The sequence below is a fragment of the Eubalaena glacialis genome, chromosome 5, assembly GCF_028564815.1.
Source record: "Eubalaena glacialis isolate mEubGla1 chromosome 5, mEubGla1.1.hap2.+ XY, whole genome shotgun sequence".
NCBI lineage: Eukaryota > Metazoa > Chordata > Mammalia > Artiodactyla > Balaenidae > Eubalaena > Eubalaena glacialis.
Genome location: NC_083720.1, coordinates 45,727,427 through 45,748,800, shown reverse-complemented (window position 1 = coordinate 45,748,800; position 21,374 = coordinate 45,727,427). Strand labels below are relative to the sequence as shown.

Genomic DNA, 21,374 nt, shown 5'->3' with positions numbered 1-21,374 from the left:
TATTACCATTTTACTTGCCAGTGCCATCAGTAAAAATATTAAAACTGTGACCCAATAATTTAAAGTATTCTAATGAAATCAAAAAATTTTAATAAAAATCCATTCTGTTTACAATTGGTTATTTTCCCCATCATTGTAATTTTCATAGGAACTGAGTATAGAGAAGAATGTCAGGTTTTAAAGAGTTTTAATATAGTATTATTGCCATAATACTATATTAAAATATGAAACAGCTACTTTGGTAATTCCTTGTCTTGATTTTTTTTCTTAGAATTTTCCTTGCATATCTTATATCCCATTGCTTTGTCAACCGTTACGGATATTCTGCTTTACTAATTGCCCCATATCTTTCATGGAAAACTATTCAATTTATTCAACAAATATTGTATATTTTTCTTTTGATCTACCATGCATTGTTAGATACTAGAGTTACAAAGGAACTCAGGGAACTTATCAAAAAATACTTCAAGTTGTTTTTTCACTTTGGCAACATAATTAGTATAAGTTGAAGAAAGATAATTTGTTTGATTCTCCCTTTTAATGGATATGGAGTACAGCACTATTTTCAAACACAATTAACTTTCTAACTTGGGGCGTCTGTAAGTAGTTTTATTGGAACATTGCCATGCTCATTCACTTATGTGTTTGTCTATTGCTGTTTTTATGCCACAGAAGCTGAATTGAGTAGTTGCAACGGAGATTATAAAGCCCACAAAGCCTAAAATATTAATTATCTGGCCCTTTGCAGAAAAAGTTTGCTGACCCCTGTTAATATCAGTAGAATTTTGATAAGGTGTGACTAGAAAAAAAAATTATTGTATTTTTTTAGTAAATTAAGATTATTATATCCAGTTCATTCCCAACACCCACCCATACTCACTCCCTGTTGTCCACTCCCACCTCGCACACAATACATTTCTGACATGTAGTTGTGTTATTTTGTTTTTCTCTATGGAACAAGACCTGTCTTTATCCAGCAGAGTGGTGCTGGGGGAGCCATCAATGCCAGTTTTATTCTGTTTTGTAAACCTTTATTCTCTCCCTGCAGCCTCCAGACCTGCTTTGTCTATCTGAGGTAAGTTCAAGGGTCACCCTTCTCTTCCTTAACCAGCTGCTACCACCTGTTAGGAAGAGATTGATTTCAGTGCTTCACACCTTAAATTCCTTCCTCAAGTGTTCTCTTCTCCCCTTTTCTACCCCTTTTTTCCTTCTCTATTTCTTCACTTAGTAATTCAAAATTTTTAGTTCAGCTCTCATGGCTACCATGTTTTTCTCCTCATTTTTCCTGGGCAGTAAATAGTTTTCTTTGTAGTGGAGCTGAGTGTCCTGTGATTATCATAATATAAAGCCTACTGAATTCACCTTTTGTTTAATTACAGGAAAATAAAAGGCAGAGTAGGTGTCTGAATGATTTCATCCTGCCAGGTTTTTTCTTCCTTGTTTTTGTTTAATTTTAAGCAAGACCTTGGCTTCTTTTTTCTCCCCCTCAATTCCAGTTCTAGGCAACCTGGAAAATTCATTTGTTTGCTTCTTTGTCTCTGTGTTATATAAACGTATAGAAGGCTAGATTTTAGAAGCCAGTATCTATAGACCCCATTAATTCTTTCAAAAAGGTTTGTCTCCTGTGTGCCAGGCAGTATGCTACACATATGGAATATGATGGGGGGACAAAACTAGATGTCACTCCATTCACGGTCAAGTTTGTTTGGAGAGGCAGACATTGAGAAAACAGTTACACAAATCTTACAACTTCTTAATTCGTAGGTAGTACTATGAGAATTCCTTATAGGGAGATCTTATCAAGTCAGGGAAGTGAAGGACGACTTCTCTGAGGAAAGTACCATTGAGCTGAGTGAGAGTGAGTAGGAAGAATGAGTAGGAACCAACTAGGCCAAGTGGCAGAGAATGGGGAGGGGAGGAGTGACCTTCCAGGAAGAACTGAATGTGAAAAAAGTATGAGGCATGGTGTTCCTGGCGGGTAAGAGGGATAAGACATGACTGGTGTGTCTTGAGTCACGAGGGAGAGGAGGAGCATGATGTCAGGTGTGGTGAAGATTGAGGAGTGAGTGAAGGGTAGACCATGCAGGTTCTCAGAAACCATGTTCATGTCCTCTCAGTGGCTAATTTTACCCCACTAGTCAGGTAATACCAACACCTGTCTGAGGACTCTACTTAATGCCCCAGGGGCTAGGAGGTCTTTCCATTCTTTTTGGTGGGAACACCAATTATATCCAGTCCTGTATGGCCTCTAGGTATTTTCCACCTGGTCCTTTACAGTGGTCTTTTTCACAGCCTTGGGAAACATTCATGTACTGATCAGTGTTTATCTACAGACTTGCGAGGAGCTCTGGAACTAGCTCTCTCTGCAGCTCTCTTTCCTGTATTCGGCTCCACACATTCTAGTCACCTGGGACTCCTTCACCTCCAAACTCTGTCTTCCTTTCTCAGGAAGATTTCCAAGCTCTTTTTGGGTTCCCCCTATATTGCAGCCTGGAAACTCTCCAAGCAGTAAGCCAGAGCAAATTTTAGGACTTACCACCTTTTGCTTCCCTTTTTTCAGGAATCACTGTCATCCTGTACTTCCTGTCATCCATTATCTTAGCAACGTTATTCCATATATTTTGTGGGTTTTTTTTTAAGTTGTTTAAAGTGAGAGGGCAAATTCATTTTGTTACTTCATCATGGCCAGAAACAAATATCCCAGATTTATTTTTTTAACAAATATTTATCCAGTTTCTATATGCTAGGTGCTGAAAATAATATACTGAACAAGACCAGCAGGGACTTCTACTGTCATCAAGCTTGTATTTTTTTGGGAGGGGGGAAAAAATAAAACAGAAAACAGAAGACACTGGTAAATTCTGTGTTAATGAAATTAAATGACATAAGGAGTTTTTAGGGAGAGCTGCTTTAGGTTGAGTACTCAGGAAAATTGAGATATCTAGGATATCATTCATGACTGAAACTGAGTATGGATGAGAGCTAAGGGAGAGTATTGGAGAAGAAGAAAAGAAAGCCTGGGACTCAACCTTGAGAAATGCCAATATGTATTCTGCAGGTAGAGTGGGATGCCTTGCAGTGACAGGAAGAGGCAGAGGAAAGCCAGTATTGTTTTTTGTCTCAAAAGCCAAAAAAAAGTGAGTCTCAAGAAAGAGGGTATCTTACTCTGCTCTGGCTGCCATAACAAAATAACATGGACTGCATGACTTAAACAACAGAAATTTACTGTCTCACAGTTCTGGAGGCTGGAAAGTCCAAGATCTGGAGGGTTCTGTTGCTGGTGAGAGCTCTCTTCCTGGCTTGCAGGCCATTTTCCTGTTCTCTGGTATCTCCTTCTCGTCTTATAGGGACATCAATCCTATTGGATTATGGCCCCGCCCTGTGACCTCATGTCACCTTAATTACTTCCTAAAAGCCCTATATCTCTTAATATATAAATCTGAGGCAGGGAGACGGGAGGGGCAAGGGGGAGAGAGGGGCCGACACAATCCAGTCCATAGCAGAAGAAATGGGCAACAGTGTTGAATGTTGTTAGGAAGGCAAAAAAGTTGAAAACTAAAGATCGTTCATTAGACTTATCATTTCATTGGTGACTTTAGTGCTGCCCTCATGGAGTAAAAGGCCTGGAAGCTAGATTGGAGTAGGTTAAAGAATGAGAGGTATCGAAAATGGTGGTAGCAAGTATAGGACAACTCTTTAAAGTAATCTAACTCTAAAACTATTAACCTCAGGAAGGTAAAAGATTGAGTGAAGCCTTGTTTCTTAAGGAATGAGAGACCTCGCACTTGTTTAAACGTCATGGTGAGGATCCAATTGAGAAGAGATGGTCTATTATTTATCTGTTGCCACAGCAATGCTACATTACACACCACCCCAAAACTCATTAGCTTAAAGTAAATAAGCATTTATTTCACTCATGAATCAGTGATTGGCAAATAAGCCTGGAGGTTCTTTGGATATTGGCTGGGCTCCCTCGAGTGTTTTGGGGTTAGCTGGCTGTCAAGTGGACAGCTTAGCCCTGCTCCATAGCAGCTTCCCCCTGCTATCAAGTGGGACAGCTTAGCCCTGTGTCTCTCATAGCGATCCAGTGAAGCAGCCCAGGCATGTTCTCAGGGCAAAAGCAGAGGTGTAAAAGTGAGCATAAATGCCCAATTTCTCAACTTCAGCTTGCATCATATTTGCTAATATCCCATTAGCTAGAGCAAATGGTGAAGCAGAATGAGAGGATATGGTAAAATGACAGGGCAGAGAGAGTGCATATAGTGACGGGTGAAGAACTGAGGCTATTAATGGAATTAATCTGCCACAGATGGTATATTTAAAAAAAAAAAAAAAGAGGGTCGGAATCATTGATGATGATCATTGGTAAGTTCCTGAGAAGGCCTCTGGGCAAAAACATTTGTTTTAAGTCATGCCAGGTTCTGCAGTCTTTTACAGTTAGTTGGCATTACTTTAGATAAACAACTAGCTAATTGCTTTTACTTTCATATTAATTTAGTACTGAAGTTTTCTATTTTATTTGTATAAAGGTATGTGAATCACATGTAGTTACTGAATATTTGAATACAGTACTGCTTTAGGCAGAGTTGTGTTGTACGAATTTAATATACAAGTTCACTAAGAAATTCAGGGATCCCTACAAGGCCAAGAATCACTTCTAAGTCACATAACAGTGCAAACTGTTCATTGATTCCTGGAGAGAATTTGTTTTGTACCTTTGATCTGACTGCAATCTCCTTCATTCCATTCAACTAAAAATTCAGGTAGATTATCTCATTTCTCAGTAGAAATGATTCAGTTCTAAATGTTTTCTTTTGAATTCTTGATTACCATGGTTTGCTCTCTAATAATCATGGTAGCACTTACTAATTAAGCACATACTATGCACCATGTGCTAATCTTTTTTTTTTTTAACATCTTTATTGGAGTATAATTGCTTTACAATGGTGTGTTAGTTTCTGCTTTATAACAAAGTGAATCAGCTATACATATACATATATACCCATATCTTCTCCCTCTTCCGTCTCCCTCCCACCCTCCCTATCCCACCCTTCTAGGTGGTCACAAAGCATGGAGCTGATCTCCCTGTGCTATGCGGCTGCTTCCCACTAGCTATCTATTTTACGTTTGGTAGTGTATGTATGTCCATGCCACTCTCTCACTTCATCCCAGCTTACCCTTCCCCCTCCCCGTGTCCTCAACGCCATTCTCTACATCTGCATCTTTATACCTGTCTTGCCCCTAGGTTCTTCTTTTTTTTTTTAGATTCCATATATATGTGTTAGCGTACAGTATTTGTTTTTCTCTTTCTGACTTCACTGTATATGACAGACTCTAGGTCCATCCACCTCACTACAAATAACTCAATTTCGTTTCTTTTTATGGCTGAGTAATATTCCATTGTATATACATGCCACATCTTCCTTGTCCATTCATCTGTCAATGGACACTTAGGTTGCTTCCATGTCTTGGTTATTGTAAATAGTGTTGCAATGAATATTGTGGTACATGTCTTTTTTTGAATTATGGTTTTCTCAGGGTATATGCCCAGTAGTGGGATTGCTGGGTCGTACGGTAGTTCTGTTTTTAGTTTTGTAAGGAAGTTCCATACTGTTCTCCATAGTGCCTGTGTCAGTTTACATTCCCACCAACAGTGCAAGAGGGTTCCCTGTTCTCCACACCCCCTCCAGCATTTATTATCTATAGATTTTTTGATGCTGGCCATTCTGACTGGTGAGAGGTGATACCTCATTGTACTTTTGATTTGCATTTCTCTAATGATTAGTGATGTTGAGCATCCTTTCATGTGTTTGTTGGCAATCTGTATATGTGCTAATCTTTTACTGAAAAAGTAATTTTCCTAAAATTGGTTGCAGTAAATTGCAAATCTAGGGTTCTAATCCGAGACTATCAGATTCCAAGTCTTGCTCTTAACCACCAGGATCTTCTGCTCCTCCAGTAACCACATCAAATAATCAAAAGGAAGTCAGAAAAAATGGCTGACTTAAAATCTCCCCCTTAACAATCTACCAAAGCCTTTAAATTCATCAGTATCTTACCAAAGGGAAATTTTACTCTTGAGATAAATTAAGTCTTTTTAAAAAACCAAAAAACCTGTACAACCTAACTTTTAGAGAGTTTGCCAACAAGAGAAAGGATCTATTTGGTCATGTTAGACCTCATGGTTCACTAGTGAACCATGTTTACCTGGCTACACTGTATGGCTTTTTTACATTTGATCCCCTTTAAGCCCAGAGATTCAAAATTAAACTGTCGTATTATTATCTGACTATACAAATTATAGGAACAAACTAGTATGGTGAACATTGTAGAAACAAATCATACACATATCTGCCATACTTTATTCCCACACATGTAATTTTTTATTTTGATTTTTGTTATTAGTACTAACTCACATTTATTGACTCCTTACTATGTGTCCAGCTGGGCATATTACATGCATTCTCTATGCCAGGTGCTTTATTTACATCAACTCATTTAATAATCACATTACCCTTAAGATGTGGTATTCTATCTTCACTATCCAGTTAAATTGAAGCTTAGAGGCTAAGGAGTGTACACTCAGCAGGTGAGTGATTTGATTCAGGATCAGAACTCAGGCTCTAAAGTCTCCCTCTGTCCCACTTTCCTAAAATCCTCATCCCTAAAGACCTATTTCAAATGTTTTTCCCCCTCATCTCCCCACTTCTGGGATTCATCTTTCCCTTCTCTGTAATCCCTTTGTCCTTAGCTACTCCTTTTATTTTTTACTGCTTTTAATTCTGGTAATTTATGAATAATTTTTCCCCACTGTCTCCTTACCAAGCTGCAAAACCCTTGAAGACAGATACCATCACAGTCTTTTGTATTCCTAACATATTAGGTAGGTACTGGTTAAGGATTTAACTTTACTTAACAGCGGACCTGGCTGATGAACACATGCCAGCTCCATATAGAACTGAAACATTTTGCTCTGTGGCATGGTCCTCTATACTGGCCTCCTAGAACCTAAGAACCATCACATTTAGGGTCCAGTAGACCAATGCCTTCATTTTTATAACTTCTTATTACATCCAAAACATGGGAATACACTTGTCTACTTCAGGAAGGTTCTCTGCTCTAGTTTTGCAAATTGACAACCATATCATGAAATTTGGACAGATTTGTAGAGAGATCAGGGTCAAAGACAGTGCTGAGCTACAACTATTCATTAAATTTTTACTGAATTAACAGTAATTAATTCAGTTAATTATTTCCAAAGGAAAATAAACCAGTCACCCACTGGCGTTAAGTAAGTTCAAATTTGATGGTTTCAGGGACATTATAGCAACTATTCAAATTCCAAATCCTATATCAGAATTGTTTATCCATGCATACAGCTGAGTTCTTTCTCTCTTTGAAAAGATAAACTTGTGTTCCCTGAAACCCTTAACCTAAAGAATAGTTTTATGGTAGCTCGCATGTCAGTCTCTGCCCTAACGTTTTTTCTTTTTTCACACTGAGAAATTAAAAGATATGACTGGCAGCCCCCTCTTTAGTTAAACGTAAAGAAAATTCATGCTCTAAACATATAAGTCTCCTGGATAAGGTTATGGCCGTAGACCAGACATGTGGTGTATGTTAAGTATTCTAAAGAAATAGATAAATGGATATTAACACGAAGGGAGAATCATGACAGAATCACAAACCAAGAGTCAGTGTGCAGGATAGTGTAAATAGATCATAGGCCCTGAAGACTCACTTAGTTGTGTGACCTTGGGTCAGTCATTTTACTTCTTTGAGCCTCAGTGGATGATTGTTAGAACTTAATCAGGTAATGTAAAAAAGGCTTTTAGCATAGTACCTGGCATATAGCAACTGCTCTACAAATGCTATTTTTGGACCTGTCTTGATCACACTAAAATTTGTTTCCTGCAATGTGGCTCACTTAAAGTTTATTGTCTGTATGACAGAAATGAACTATCATCACATATCTCCAGTAATAAGTAAAACAAGTTTAAATTATAAGTTGTATATATTAAAAATTATTTTTGTTAGAATTATCAGTATCATTACTTTAAATCACAGATGATAATTGTTTGGATTTTCATAACTCACAAATGATTTTTATCTTTTATACTTTCCAAATGCACATATTCTATAAACTTTCATTCAGATGGTGGAGAGGGGCTTTGTCTTAGGGTGAGTGAAATTACTGAAGTATTGAAAATAGGCTGAGCTGTCTGCCATAATCATTGCAGGCACCCTTTGCCCTTATTCAGCCTCACTTACCATCTGGGTTCCTAGATGATAGAGATAGATAGAGGTAGAAGGGACCTTACTTCGGATAAGTACCTCTCTTCAGCTTCTTCCCCCTTTCACCAAAGTATGTGCATTTGCATTTGTTTATAGCTCCATATGGTTATTAAGGCATGTTAACTGACTCTCATTAGATCATCAGAAACATGTAAGCAGGGAAGATGTCATTTAATTTTTTTTTTCTACAGATGAGGAAAGTGAGGCTGAAGGAGGCTAAGGTTACATGTCCAAGGTCATAAGGCTGATTATTAATATTGTCAGAACTGGAACCTGGGTCCTTACATTCTTTTCCCCAATTCTTTACTCTCAAGAGTACCACTGGATACACTATTGCTGGGCTTTCATTAGAATCCTGGATATGGACATATAAAGCCACTTTATCAGATGATTCAAATGCTGCTCCTTAAGCTTTTTAATCATGATGTAAAACAGAGAAGCCATGAAATAGAAGACTGATAAATTTGATGATATAAAATTTAAAATGGATTCGTGACAAACTCACTGTAAGCAGATACAAACAAAAAATAAACTAGGCAGGGTGGGGAGGGGTGGGATTGTAAATCACACAGAACACAGGATTAATTCTTAACTGCCTGGCAATACGAGAAAAGTCATCATCTGAACTGGCAACACAGAAAAGGAAATACAAATGGCTTCTAAGATGTGAAAATAAGTTTAACTTTACTGAGAAGAGAAATGCAAATTAAGCAAGGGCATACAATTTTTTAAGCTTCCCTAAATTTTATTATACATTGTTATAAGAGTGTGAGGGAAGACATTTTCATATATCATTGGTCAGAGTGTAAAAAGGTACACAGTCTATGAAGGGAATTTTGGTAATATCTATCTATCAAAATTTTTAAAGCACCCGTTGACCCAGCCATGCCAATCCTAGACATCAGTCCTGAAGATGTACTTGCACATATACTTAAAGAGACACATATAAGAATATTCAATATATTGATATTTTTAAGCAAAAGATTGGAATAGCCCAAAAGTTTATCAGTTGAAGACTGGTGAAGTCAATTATGACATAGCCACAGAATGGAGTTCTATGTAGCTATTAAAAGAATCAAATATTCATTGTACAAATATGGAACAATCTCCAAAATATATAAGCAAGATACAGAACAGTATTCAGAATTGTGTAGGGGGAAAGGAGATATTTGAAACAGACATATATACATACATATCAATGCGGAGAGACTATCTGGAATAATACACAAGAAATTGGCAACAGTAGTTGCTCCTGGAAGAGGGGCTAGGAGCAGTGAGAGACTTCATTGCATAACATTTTGTAGTTATTGATCGATTTTTAATTTTGCAAATTTATTACCTATTTTTAAAACATGAAAAAAAATCATTGTTTAAAAACTACATCAAGAAAAGTTGAACATTTATTAATCTTTCACTTGGTACAAATGTATATGATTCTATGACAAATTTCTCACATTAAACCTAACTAGTCAAAATTTTAATTTCCAAATATAAAGGTATATTTGTTAAAAATTCCTGTAGACTGCAAATTTTTTGAAAGCGTGGACTATATCTTCATCTTTGTATCCAAAAGTGCTTTCTGATGGGTATTCAATAAATGTTAAATAATTCAACTGGTAGAGAAGATGGAATTGAAAAGTGCTCTGGTAAGTACTGGATTATAATTAGAGATCGAGATTCTTATATTAGTCCTCATACATCTGGTTAGAACACTCTGAAAAAGAGCAGTTTATTTTTCTATTTTCCTATATCTTAGTTTCCCTATCAATCATCTCTTAAAAAAAAAAAAAAAAGCAGGGAAGTGGGGACTAGAAAGGTCACTTCTAGCTCTGCTGTTCTAATGCCTCTGGTTCTAGCACTTCAAGATCAGTAGTGCCCAAACTTCAAACACCGGCTTGTTCTTTTTTGTAGGTATATATTTATGAATTAAACATGTCAATCTGCATATTGGTACTAACATTTAGTTCTTTTTCTTGACTATTTTCTTCCCATGCATGTGTATAGTTTTGTGTATCCCTGGCGTTTGTGTTCCCAAATTTGGAGTGCACTCTCTAGAAAAGTAACTTTAAAAGTCTTTAAAGTATTGAAAAGAACAATAGTGTAGTTATTGAGTAGTATTCTCTGATGAATACACATTTGTCAATCAAATAGCAAACAGAAAACAGAAAAAAAAAAAATCGTTTTTAGGACTATGATTTGTTGCTCCATGCCATTGTTTTCTTATTTTGGAGTTTGATGCCTGATATACTTACCTACCAAGCTACCTCAGTTAATATCATTGTATTTTTATAGCTTGCTTTAGAGTTTCTCAAAGAGTCATACATCAGACTTTCTTGTTTTGAAAATACAAATAAAAGTATGAAGACTAGCAGTCCTTGGAGGAAGGAAAAGCATTACTGTTATTAATCATATCTCTAGGTTTTGGATTTTTTTTTAATGATGATTTACTATTTTTGATGAATAATCTTCTAAGCTGTCATTTTGTTTCATTATCTATTTATAAAAATTGAAACCATGTCATTCGGTGGAACTGGGACTGTTTGGGGAGAACTCAACTCAGTGAAAATATGATGGCTGTTAAAATATGGTTTAACAGGTTAAATCTCTGGCTTATTGAATGGCAAGTGAGTCAGTTGTTTGAAGTTGTAAGGAGAGATCAGGAAAATGCTACCGAAGTCTGGATGCTGCTGCCATTTACCAACTCTAATAAGCCACCAAAATACTACACAACTCAGCTTCCTCTTTACAAGTGGGAAGAATCATTGACCTGCGGTTGAAGAAAGCTTAGGAATGATGTAGTCTAACTGAACTAATCAGTTGTGTCAAATGAGCTAATGTATAGCAAGCTATTAAGTCATTTCTAAACGTAAGGATTCACATTTGAAGATGTGAATTGACTTTAATATTACACATGTGGAGGGGCTAGCTATCCTTTGGACTCTCAAGTTTCTGTGATTTTAGAGAAGATTCTCATCAGAGAGCTAGTAGACAAGCATAAGGGAAAGAGCAAGGACTGTATTCCAGTTCCAGCCCGTGTCTCGACTTTATTTGTACTGGAACTCTCTGTGACTCACTTTTATCGTTTCTTATGAGCTTACAGTATACCAACCTTGCTTGGTGGTTATGAAATTTGAGATAATGCATGTGAATGTGCATAGAATATGGTAGGCATTCAACAAAGGTTAATTCCTTCTTGTCTCAAAGTGGCTGTGATCCTGGTAGATTAAAGGAAAAGTTAAAAGGGTTGAATCCGGCCAAGCTCAGTAGGTTAAATATCCTTTCTGATGTATACTGATGAAATCCGTATATGCTATTTTTGTCCAGTGGTATCTGAGTGACCTCTCAATTACCTGTGTTGAATTCAGTTCATTAAGGAGGCAGGAGCTAAAAGAAACCCAACAATCAATCATCTCTATTGTTTAGAGGTCTGAACAATAAAACTACTGAATTTTCTTTTACAAGGTTGATAGTTTCTTTGAAATTAAAGTAAAACTAAAGTGCTTTACACTTTTTTGTTCCAGCATGCTACAAGTGAAAACTGATGAGAAAGTGAATTTGTCTGATGGGAATACAGCAAGTTGCCCTTTGAGCCCCATTAAGATGTGCCTTAATCGTCCCATTGAATGGAATCTGAATTTGACAGCAGCATCTCTAGCGAGCTGTACAGTTCATAACCAAAATCTCAAAAGTGAAGAGAAATAGATTGCAGTTCTTCTTGCACTATCCGTATTTTGTACATCAACATTCTTCCTGCTGATAAGCATTTATCGATCGATTTTGAAATATTTCTAGTCTTGTGATTTGTCTATATATTAAATCATTAGCATTAATCATTTTGATTATATTCTTTGTATGTTTTTTTACATGTTTTACACCAGACCATTGTGGAATTTTGCAGTACAAATGGATTTTCGAAGTTTCTCTTTTTAATGGTATTTTGTGAATTTTTTACTCCCTAAGTTTAAATATATAATTGTCCCGTTTTATTTCCGTGCACAATGTCTTAATATATAATGCATTGTGAGATTTAGAAGGCTAGTATTGTAAAGATTTGTGATTACCTGACCCATGAACAGTTGTATAACAGGTGGATACCAACTACCTCGAAGCAAATTGGTAAAAGGCAAAGGCATCTGTTAGAAAAGTATATCATCTCTTTCAAAGTTATATATGTATAGAAAAATTGATCATAGTTTATCATCAAGTAGCATGTTTCCATTCATAAGGACAATTTGAACTGATCAGTTATTTCTCTCTACTTTTAAACCTATAAAGTCTGGGTTTTAAGAGCAATGGCACAATTGCATGTTGACTCTTCAGCAAATCTGTGCCTCTTGCAGATAAGAACACTGGTTTTTGTAAGTTATCCATTTTGAATGAAAAACGGTAAATGGATTTACATCCATTGATTTTATTGTATTTTAGCCATTTATTTTAAAGTGTAAAGGGATGTCTTAAAATGAGGATAATATTCCTTACCTCTTCAGTAGTACAAAAGCATAGCTTCATCATTGGCTTATGTGATTGTGTCCAAAACTTGAATAGTAAGAATACTCAAAGTCTGATGCTTAATTTTTCCCATGGCTGAGAAGGAAAGCTTTGGTATGGTGGTCCATGTAAAGTATGTAAGAACATGGCTCCTTCCCTTTGGATAGCCTGGCTATGGGTTAAATGGGATTTAGTTTATTGTGTTTCTAAAGACTTTTACTTATGGCACATTTTGTGTACCTTTTAAGTCCTTATTTCTCCCAGCCTACCCCAACCCCCAAATTATTTTTAAAAAGACAGACAGGGATTTAACAAAAAGGCTTACATAAGGAATCTGAAGCACAGGAAAAGACACAGAGCCAACAGAATGAGAAACAATCATCTGTTTTTCATTGTTTTATATCACCACCATATCTGCCTTTTCCTTTTTCTTAATAAGCATTCTTTGTAACCTTCGGACTCCTTTTATATTTCTAAGTTTTATAAAGCACATATACATATGTAATGTAGCAATTTGGCTCAAAAAAGCACAGCATTCTTACTTTAGCTCCATCTTAGAACATCACCTTAAATAAATGGCCTCTGGTAAATAAACCTAAAAAAGCACAATTATTATTAAAACCAATGTATTAGATCCAATGTCAGGGTATTTCTAGCTGAACAATAGAGATGATTATCAGAGGAATAAAAGGTGTTTGGTTGGGAGTTACAGAAGGAAAGAGGACTGATTTGACACGGTGTAAGTTTCTTAAGTCAGGCAAGTGCCAATTCAGAAAATAAATTTACAGTGAAGAAACAGGGCTCATTCATACATTAGTATATAGTGGACTTCCTGTCACATTCTTTTCCTACTAGTATTTTTTATTACCCACAATAAACATTTTGTTATGCCAAAAACATAGAGAACTCCATGATTAATATGTATATGTGAACATTTCCCTAACCCAGGAACCATCATAACATAAGCAAGCTTGGGCTCTCATATGCAAACATTCTAGGAAAAAAATTACTCATGCATGTAGCATTATCAAAATATTTTTAAGTGTAAGAATCACAAAATTATCAAAATGATAACTGTTGAACTTGGATGCTGGGGACTTTGGTTCATTATACTAGTCTTTCCTGGAAGTAAGCTCCTCTCTAGCCAGTTTGTGGTACTTCATTTGCCCTTAAGATGTCGTTTTTAAAATGTGTTCTGAGGTGTTTTTATCTATGTTGGATCTGCCACATCTAAGTCAAACTTTTCAAATGCAAGCTACCAGCTAGTTACATTTAAAAGTTGTCTATAATGCCATGAGTTTAAATGTGAGAACTCATAAGCATCACCTGGGACAGCTGTTAAAAAGCAGGTTCCTGGGCCCACCTTAGATTCTGATTAAATCCATGACTGATGCAGATGGTCTGTGGAGCACACTGATGGACGCTGTCTCACTGCTTCAATACAGGCTAAAGTAATGTGGAATCACACAGCAGAAAGTTCTACAAGAATCAGACTTCTTCTAATTTTCATACAAGGGTAACTTTATTAAAGCAAAGAAATGAACATAATTTTAAAGGACATTTTTCAAAGGACTCCACCTCCATCATTTCTTCTCCTAATTTTTATCTTCACTGAGAAATTATGCAAGGTTAAGTTTACTTTTTTCTAGTGCTGCTGTCTTGGCTCGTCTTGGTAGTCTCATCTTCATTTCCGATTCTGGCTCTGGAACTTCATGATCACTAAACAGATGTTGAAATACACCAATTTAAATACAAGCTTTAAAACCGGTTTATTTATAAATAAAACTTTGTTTCTGTCATTCTATCAGTGTGTGATTGATATCCTGATTCCATTAAGCTTAAAACTGAAATCTCAAAACCAAAAAACACCGATTGGCTATCCAGCAAAGTGAACCATGGAAAACCTAACTAATTTTTTTTTATATCTACCTGGAACTTGTTATTATACAGAAAAAAGCAAAAAACAAAAACCCAAACTTCTATAATGAAGCTTGTAATTAAACAGGAACCATAACAACTGCCCAAGAGTTTTTTGGGAAACTCAAGTAGTGAAAAAATAAGTTCTATTTATTTAGGCAATACAATCCTAAAACACTGTAAACAGCAAGTTTCCCCAAAAGATACTTAAATTTAATTAAAACTTGATCTAAAGTTATAAACTGAAAATATATACATTTTACCTATGAATGAATGAATGCAAGACAGCTGTAAACAGCTTCCAACAATGGCTTATTGGCAGAAACCAAAAATAAACAGTATATCACTAATATCATCCAAATTATAGGCAGAATTGTTCTATCATTATAAATGTAGAGAACCCAAATCTGAATCTCAATAGTTTGCTAATTCAATTTCAGAGAAGTCATACATACATGATCTTATTAATTAGAGGAATACGTGGAAATACAATTTGAAAGAACATAAAGATAACTACCTAGTACTAAAAGCCATGTCAACGAACAGGAAAAGCACACAAGCCAGAGGAAGTCAAATGCTCTTAGATACATGATCTAAAAAGCTGTAAATTTTCACGGATTATCTTGTTACATAATCACAGTATAAGCAAACTACAATTTTTTTTTTTTTTTTTACTTCTAGACAAATTTTTTTTAAATGAAGATAAACCTCTTTACATATTCTAGATGTGCATGGCATACCTTTCAGAGTCAGCCTCAGCCTCAACAGTCTGACGTCTCCTGTTCGTTCTAGCTGAAGCTATCACTTTTCTCCGTCCTTAAAGACAGTATATAATTCATTATCAAAATCTATTATCAATTGCTCATTTTTAACCTGTTTTCTGGGCTACCCAAATCCTTTATTTTTCCCTCTTCAACACCCTTTCCTCCTAGTTCCCAGCCACCTTGATACAAATTATCAACACCATGGAGAAAAGGAACCCCAGCAAGATCAAAATTTTACTAATTTCTTTTGTAAGCTCTTACAATAGGCAAGGGAAAAGATGGAAATTGAGTTATGGTGGCAAATTTTGTTAAATTTATTTGGGGGAAAGAAGCATGTGAAAAATGTTATATAAAGAAAGTACCTCATAGCACAAGGTATATGGAGAACCTAATGAAAATTAAGGTTAAAAAGAGAGGTTAAGCCCATAAAACAGATCCTAAATAAATAGAACTTTAATCAGTAAGGTATGGTCTATTGTAAAATATTCAAACATATACCATGGTCAATTCAAATGTGTGTTCTAAAACATTTCAGTATAAAAATTAAAGCCCTTTATATGCTGGGGGGTTACAAAAATTCTACTAGCTAGAAATTCACAAGGTTAAGCAGTGAAGTGGCCTGTGATGCTCATTTATGATAATAAAACAGCATACATAAATGAAGTTGGAGCTATTAAAAAAAAAAGAGGTGGAGTTCTTATACCTGACTAAAAGCAATCTGATCAAAACCAAATTATTCAGTATGATCATTTGGTTGAAATTTATATACCCTACTTATTCAAGTGAGACTTTTTGTTTCTGTTTTCTTCCAAATGTACATATTTGCTTGTAAACTTCTAAAGCAGTTATCCCCAAGAAAACATCCAACAATATGGGACTAATATGGAACAATTATCCAGCAATTAGCATTTAAATAACTGATTGGCTACAAAACAGTATTATTTTTTTCCATTTAGAAAAAAATTAAGTCTACACAGAAAAGGGCCTCAAAAAATATTTTTCAGGGATTAAAATAATGGTTGGTTCATAGGTGGAATTATTAGCATTCTTTTGATTAGTTTGCTTGGATGTGTTTTCTGATTCTTCTGTAATAAGCATGCATTGCTTTTGTAATAAGAAAATAATAATAAAAGATTAAAAAGACCTTGAATTTCACATTTTTTTTCTAAGTGATCCCCTAATAGTCAACATTTACTTTATTCCAGCAAATCCCCTATTGTTGGATATCCCTTTGAAAATAAATTATGTTGGGAAAATATGAAATAAAACAGAAAACAGAAGCCCACAAAAATACTAGGAGGATAAAAGGGACAAAAATGCTTAATCATATAAAGGACAGACCACAAACAACTGATAATATAAATATAAAATCATCGTTCATCATTTGATAATAAAAATCTTAATTTAACCCAAATAGTCCTTTGCAGTATGATCTTTTGCATCATATTTCTTCCAATCAAAAGCACTTGAAGCAACACTGATGTCTTTTAGACACAAAGCAAAACCTAATATCAGCTAAAACAAATCAAAAAGAAAGTTAAGGATACTGAAGACAATGAATAATCTTTATACCTATCTAAGGAAACAAAGTATTTCACTGGATAACAAAACTGAAAAGTTTTATTATAAGGTTAGTCAATCCAGGGGACTTCCCTGGTGGCTCAGGGGTTAAGAATCTGCCCACCAATGTGGTCGACATGGGTTCGAGCCCTGGTCCAGGAAGATCCCACATGCCATGGAGCAACTAAGCCCGTGTGCCACAACTACTGAGCCTGCGCTCTAGAGCCCGCAAGCCACAACTACTGAAGCCCGCGCGCCTAGAGCCTGTGCTCCGCAACGAGAGAAGACACCACAATGAGAACCCTGCACACCGCAACGAAAAGTAGCCCCCGCTCGACGCAACTAGAGAAAAGCCTGCACGCAGCAATGAAGACCCAATGTAGCCAAAAATAAATAAATTAATTAAAAAAGAAAAGAATCCGCCTGCCAATGCAGGGGACATGGGTTCAATCCCTGGTCCGGGAAGATCCCACATGCCGCAGAGCAACTAAGCCCGTGCGCCACAGCTACTAAGCCTGCACTCTAGAGCCCGCACGCCGCACCTACTGAGCCCACACACAACTGCTGAAGCCCACGTGCCTTGAGCCCGTGCTCCAAACAAGAGAAGCCCCCACTCGCCGCAACTGGAGAAAGCCCATGCGCAGCAACGAAGAACCTAATGCAACCAAAAATAAATAAATAAATAAATAAATTTATTTTTAAAAAAAAGCTAGTCAATCCATATATTACCTCTGTTGGTCTTTTGCCGAGTGGATTTCATTCGGGTTGCTTTTACATCCTTGACAGGAGTTATATATACTTCTTTGTTGTTTTCTATTAAAGGAAATAATACAATTATTAATTAACTAAATTAAAAGTAGCCTCATGAAATACTTTAAATGATGACAATCAGTCCCAATAGCAGCTACTGAAAATTTATCATAAATAAGTGTTCCAAAAAAATGTGAACACTGGAAAATAAGCAAGCAAAACTCTTAGGAACATAGTATGCATGGTCACATGGTGAGAAATATACACAAAAAAACTATACAGTAAACACTTATCAGTAATACACTTTCCTAAGGGGATTTAATTAGAAAAACTTTTCTTCTGTTTCTGACATACAATCACATATATGTTAGAGGAGGAAAACAATGTATCTCAGTAAAGATGAAAAGGACAGAATCTTATAAATACTCAGGTTAGTATGTCATTACCATCTTCACTTTGAAAAACAGTTGTAGTTGTGTTGTCATCCTGTGCCGCTACAACTCGGTCACCATGTTCTTTATTTCCTTTTTCTAACTGAACCTTGATTTTCTCCAAAGCTCTCACACACATTCTATCTTTTACTTGCTGTAACAGAAAACTTTTTTTAATGCAGCATTTTCTAATCTTCTTTCAAAAACGCTATATACTGATAAAGTTAATAAAACATTCTAAAAATTCTATTAAATTTATGAAGGAAATATTTACTTCAAATGAGCAAAGTCACAGCATACTAATGTATGTGTAAATTAATAGAATCATGTAAATTCTACTTTGATAAAAATTTATACACATTAAGAGTAACTAGAAACTACTTACCTCCAGAATCTCATTCAGTAGAACCAGAAGATCTTTAGCAAGACTGCTAGTGAGTTCTAAAGAACTCAAGGCTTTCGTATAGACCCGAATTTCTGGTGAATATGGACATGTTAGGATCTCATTGCAAATTTTTATAGCTAGATTGTCATGAACTGTTAAGGCCTGGAAAATCAAGAGAAAAATCCTTGTCAATTGAAATGGTATGATTACAATACAGTCTGACACATCTATCATTTCCAACTAATTATCTTGACATAATCCCAAAATGTCTAAAACAAAATTATCATAGTCCTCCCCATGTGAGCTCCCCTTCTTGTAGAGTGGATGCTGTGGTACAGGGCCCAGATCCATCTGCTTTACTACTGACCATTCATTCTCCAGGCTACCATGAGTTATGGAGGCTAAAAGTTCCCAGGTGCAGAACTGATCCAAGCTGGAGACAATGGGCTCTGCCTAAGGTCACACCTCCCCCGCAAGGGTTAGTCCCCATTCAATAACTGGTAGATGTACAGGTACAACAGCCCAGCCTTGTTTCAATTCTGGACAAAGCAAAGAACTATCCCAATTCTGTAACTTCTGTGAGATCAGCTGGGACCTTAAGACTGCATGACAGTTCAACTTCTTCCTCTGCCCAATCTATTTCCCTCACTCCTCCAAGATGCTGATCATGAGAGTACGCCCTAATGTCAACAGCTTCTTTGAGGTCTTCTGTCACCCACACTTAGGACCTCAGAGTTATCTTGGATTCCTCCATCTCCCTTGCTTCACACAAAGTTCGTTCTTCTAGGCTTTTCGATTCGCAATTTTTTTTCTATGTCAATTTCTACTACTTTTTTCTGTCTACTTTCTACTACTACTTTCTATTATTCTTTTTCTGTAAGCTTTTATCTCCTAATTATATCAACTTTTAACTGCTCTCTTTATTAATATTCTCTCCCTATTCCTCTTACCAATTCACCTCACCTAATGAAACTGACCACCAAATTAATCTTCCTAATAAGTAACTGTCATCCCATTAACCCTTTCATCATACCCTTTCATTATACGCCCTGCAAATAGAGTCAACTCCAAATTCCCTATCCTAATGTTCTTCCCTAACAGGCCTATTCAGGGTCCTTAGCTGACAGATTTTTTCCATAGTTCCCCAACATGACTTGTACTACCAGCTACATTTAATCACCTTTACTAAAAGTCTTTCTCTCTATCCAAACCACTCCCCAAATCCCAACAAGGCCTAAGTGAATTTTACTCAGTGAGATTTAAAACTAGTAATGCTGTACTCATCACCCATACCACATGAAACTTGCCATCTTCTAAAGTGCTGCTAAAGCACTTTGTAGCTATATCACGGACCCTTACTATATTTTGCCTTAATATCCATTGTAATCTTCTTTCCAATAACATGTAACATAGTAACTCAAATGAAGTATGCAGTCACTAAATAACAAAACAGAAGACCAATATCTTCAACTTAATCAGCTGGCATCTGAAATAATTAACACATTAATTTTCAATATGATGAATGTTTGATCAAATGATATTAAAGGGTTAAAAACCAGCTTACATGTAATTTGTGGGAGAGTATGCACTTACTATATCTTCTTCGAATTAAAAACAAAACTAAGCATGAGGTGAGTTTCATTCTTTGAATTCTCCTTCCTTGTATCAGAAACAGAGCAGGTAAGCCAACAATTGAGGACTCAATGAGTCCTACATAACAGGTCATTATTCAGAATGATAAACAGCCAGAACTAGGTGGGGAGGGCGTAGTAAGGATGATGAATTTTCGGTAACTTCTTTTCAGTAGCAAAAATATTAGCACTGATTACTTCTATTTTTATATGATTATCTCCCCATTTCCCAAAAGATTTTTTTTTTTAATTAAAGTATAGTTGATCTACAATATTATATTAGTTTCAGGTGCACAAGAGAGTGAGTCAATATTTTTATAGATTATACTCCATTTCAAGTTATTATAAAATAATGGCTACATTTCCCTGTGCTGTACAGTAATCCTTGTAGTTTATTTTATACATAGTAGTTTATGTCTCTTAATCCCCTATCGCTATCTTGTCCCTCTCCCCTCCCCTTCCCTACTAGTAACCACTAGTTTGTCCTCTATAACTGTGTGTTTGTTTTGTTATATTCATTCATTTGTTTTACTTTTTAGAGTCTGCATGTAAGTGATAACAGAGTATTTGTCTTTCTCTGACTTATTTCACAAAGCATAGTACCCTCTAGGTCCACCCACATAGTTGCAAAAGATCTTTTTCTTTTTCTTGCTTTGTGTTATGTGCTACCATATAAACTAGAAATCTCAAGATCTATATGTAGCTTCTCACTATTTCGAAGAATCTATGAGAGGGATTATTTTACCAAAGCATGCCAGTTACCATCCCTAGACCATCCACAGGCTAGCATACTCACCTACCTGATAATCTTGGGAATTCTTGGCCTGAGGATTTAATCCACTTGGTCTTGTCAAATCTACAAGTAACTCAGCAACATTAGTGATGTCTATTTCAGCTAAAGGAGAAGATGCAGGGGCATTGGCCAGCGTTTGTAGAGTTGGAAGAAAGGCTTCTTCAAAACATTCCTGGTTAGTCCTATTGAAAAACAATTTGAGGTATGTTGGCAAAGAAAAAACATATGATTCTTTAAAAAGCAGCAACAACAACATTATATGTAAAATGCACCCCACCAAGATACAGTACATATTCATCTAGGAAAGAGCCAAATAATTCAGGTAGATAGAATCTAAGTAAGTTCTTCTCATTTCCTCAC

The 21,374-nt window shown here is 36.0% G+C and overlaps 2 protein-coding genes across 3 annotated transcripts in view; one reads left to right on the top strand and one right to left on the bottom strand.

The window, feature by feature from the left end:
* The window catches only part of LCORL (ligand dependent nuclear receptor corepressor like), a 175,858-nt gene extending 163,817 nt beyond the window's left edge, over nt 1–12,041 (top strand). The window contains exon 7 of one of the 2 annotated variants that reach the window (XM_061191263.1): nt 11,817–12,041. In XM_061191263.1, the coding sequence (XP_061047246.1) occupies nt 11,817–11,997 (181 nt within the window). In that variant the 3' untranslated portion in view covers nt 11,998–12,041. The remainder of the gene's footprint in view (nt 1–11,816) is intronic. The other variant, XM_061191266.1, reaches the window with a different exon arrangement.
* Nucleotides 12,042–14,286: 2,245 nt separating this feature from the next.
* Nucleotides 14,287–21,374, bottom strand: part of NCAPG (non-SMC condensin I complex subunit G) — a 38,393-nt gene continuing 31,305 nt past the window's right edge. The window contains exons 16-21 of the mRNA XM_061192129.1: nt 21,022–21,196; nt 18,591–18,752; nt 18,221–18,359; nt 17,754–17,837; nt 15,441–15,516; nt 14,287–14,502 (exon numbers count right to left, since the gene is read on the bottom strand). Coding sequence (XP_061048112.1) covers nt 14,403–14,502; nt 15,441–15,516; nt 17,754–17,837; nt 18,221–18,359; nt 18,591–18,752; nt 21,022–21,196 — 736 coding nt within the window. The 3' untranslated portion in view covers nt 14,287–14,402. The remainder of the gene's footprint in view (nt 14,503–15,440; nt 15,517–17,753; nt 17,838–18,220; nt 18,360–18,590; nt 18,753–21,021; nt 21,197–21,374) is intronic.